The sequence below is a fragment of the Hipposideros armiger genome, unplaced genomic scaffold (assembly GCF_001890085.2).
Source record: "Hipposideros armiger isolate ML-2016 unplaced genomic scaffold, ASM189008v1 scaffold_965, whole genome shotgun sequence".
Taxonomy (NCBI): Eukaryota; Metazoa; Chordata; class Mammalia; order Chiroptera; family Hipposideridae; genus Hipposideros; species Hipposideros armiger.
Genome location: NW_017732315.1, coordinates 255186 through 256666, shown reverse-complemented (window position 1 = coordinate 256666; position 1481 = coordinate 255186). Strand labels below are relative to the sequence as shown.

The 1481-nt window shown below is 42.3% G+C and overlaps 1 protein-coding gene across 1 annotated transcript in view; it reads right to left on the bottom strand.

Annotated features, from left to right (window-relative positions):
- Positions 1 to 867: 867 nt before the first annotated feature.
- Positions 868 to 1481, bottom strand: part of PRDX1 (peroxiredoxin 1) — a 10777-nt gene continuing 10163 nt past the window's right edge. Inside the window, exon 5 of the mRNA XM_019630898.1 lies at positions 868 to 1194. Within this exon, the coding sequence (XP_019486443.1) occupies positions 1109 to 1194 (86 nt within the window). The 3' untranslated portion in view covers positions 868 to 1108. The remainder of the gene's footprint in view (positions 1195 to 1481) is intronic.

Genomic DNA, 1481 nt, shown 5'->3' with positions numbered 1-1481 from the left:
GAGCTTGCGCCCTCCACAACTAAGAATGAAGGATGACAACTTGGAGCTGATGGATCCTGGAAAAACCGTTCCCCTTCCCAGTTCCCCAATAAAAGTCTTTAAAAACAAAACAAAAAAATTTTCTGAAATAATGCCTAGCATATAGTAAGCCATGTGTCAGCTGTTATTGAAGGCCCTGGGAATCCTGTACTGCTCACAGATCTTGCTGTCTGAACACTGGAGGGATAGGTAGTCTGGGGAAGCTGATAAAGATTTAGTGTCTGGAAGGGCACCATATAATACACTGAAGGATCCTGTTTTGACTCTGCCCTAGCCTTAAGGGTCCAAGAGGAACCTATCTCCCCCTGTCCACATACTACATCCCCTCAGGACAATGATATGAATGAGGGCCAAAAAAGGACTACCTTCAAGGCTGGAACCCAGGTAAGTTGAGAAACAATGTTCAGCTCTCTTATTTTGATACCAAAAGCCCTACCCTACAAACACCAGCCCTGTGTTTGTCTCCTCCTCCCTGCTTTTAGTTACAAAAGTACAGAACTGCTAATTCTAATCTTTTAGAGCCAGTACCAGGCTTTAATCAAAAGCCAAGCTTCAGGATCTCATGCAGCCTTCCTAGTAGTATAAAGGGTAAATGCCCAAGCAATCAGTCATTGGGACCTTAACCTACAAGGCAGCCCATAACAAACTGAAGTGCCCTAGCCAACACTATAGCAGGTCTTGTTTTTCCGAGATGTAGTGAAACAAAATGGTTAACACCTTGGTTCAGTGTCTCCTTGCACTTCTCTATAATTTTCTGATTGACACAGCTCTCACTCTTCATTTTCCCCTAAGGAAGGAAAGCAGAATAAATCAAAGACTAATGCCACCTAAAATGAAGAAACAAGGTCTCAGTTCGTTTAATAGAAACTACAAAAGATCAAAAGTGATGCCCCACTACTGTACACATCAGTTGGTCTACCTCATAGCAAAGTTCAGGCCTTTTCTTCCAGAAGAATAAAGGCCTGTCCTATCCCACACCACATCTGGGCTAAATCTAAGGACTTGTGTTTTAAGTATGACAATAGTACAAAAGAGGTTTTGTTCTCAGGGCTATCTGCTAGCCCAGCACTCATTTCTGCTTAGAGAAATATTCTTTGCTCTTCTGGACATCAGGCTTGATGGTATCACTGCCAGGCTTCCAACCAGCTGGGCACACTGCAAAAGAAAGGTACCACTAATTAAATACTTGCTGCTCAGTGGTGAGCTCCACCCTCTTCCCAAGGACAAATGGACGCCTCAAAACCAAACCTGAGCCCTAAAGAGCCTGAACACTTAAGCACTAGGAATCCTAACCTACAGTATGTCTAAAATCATTCAGGCTTTTAGTGCAAGGATAACCAACATGTAATTTAATCCTCACCACAGCCCTAATACTATTATATCTAATTTATTCATGCAGAAGCAAAAATTTAAAGAAATTAAGCAACAGCTTCAACTGTATG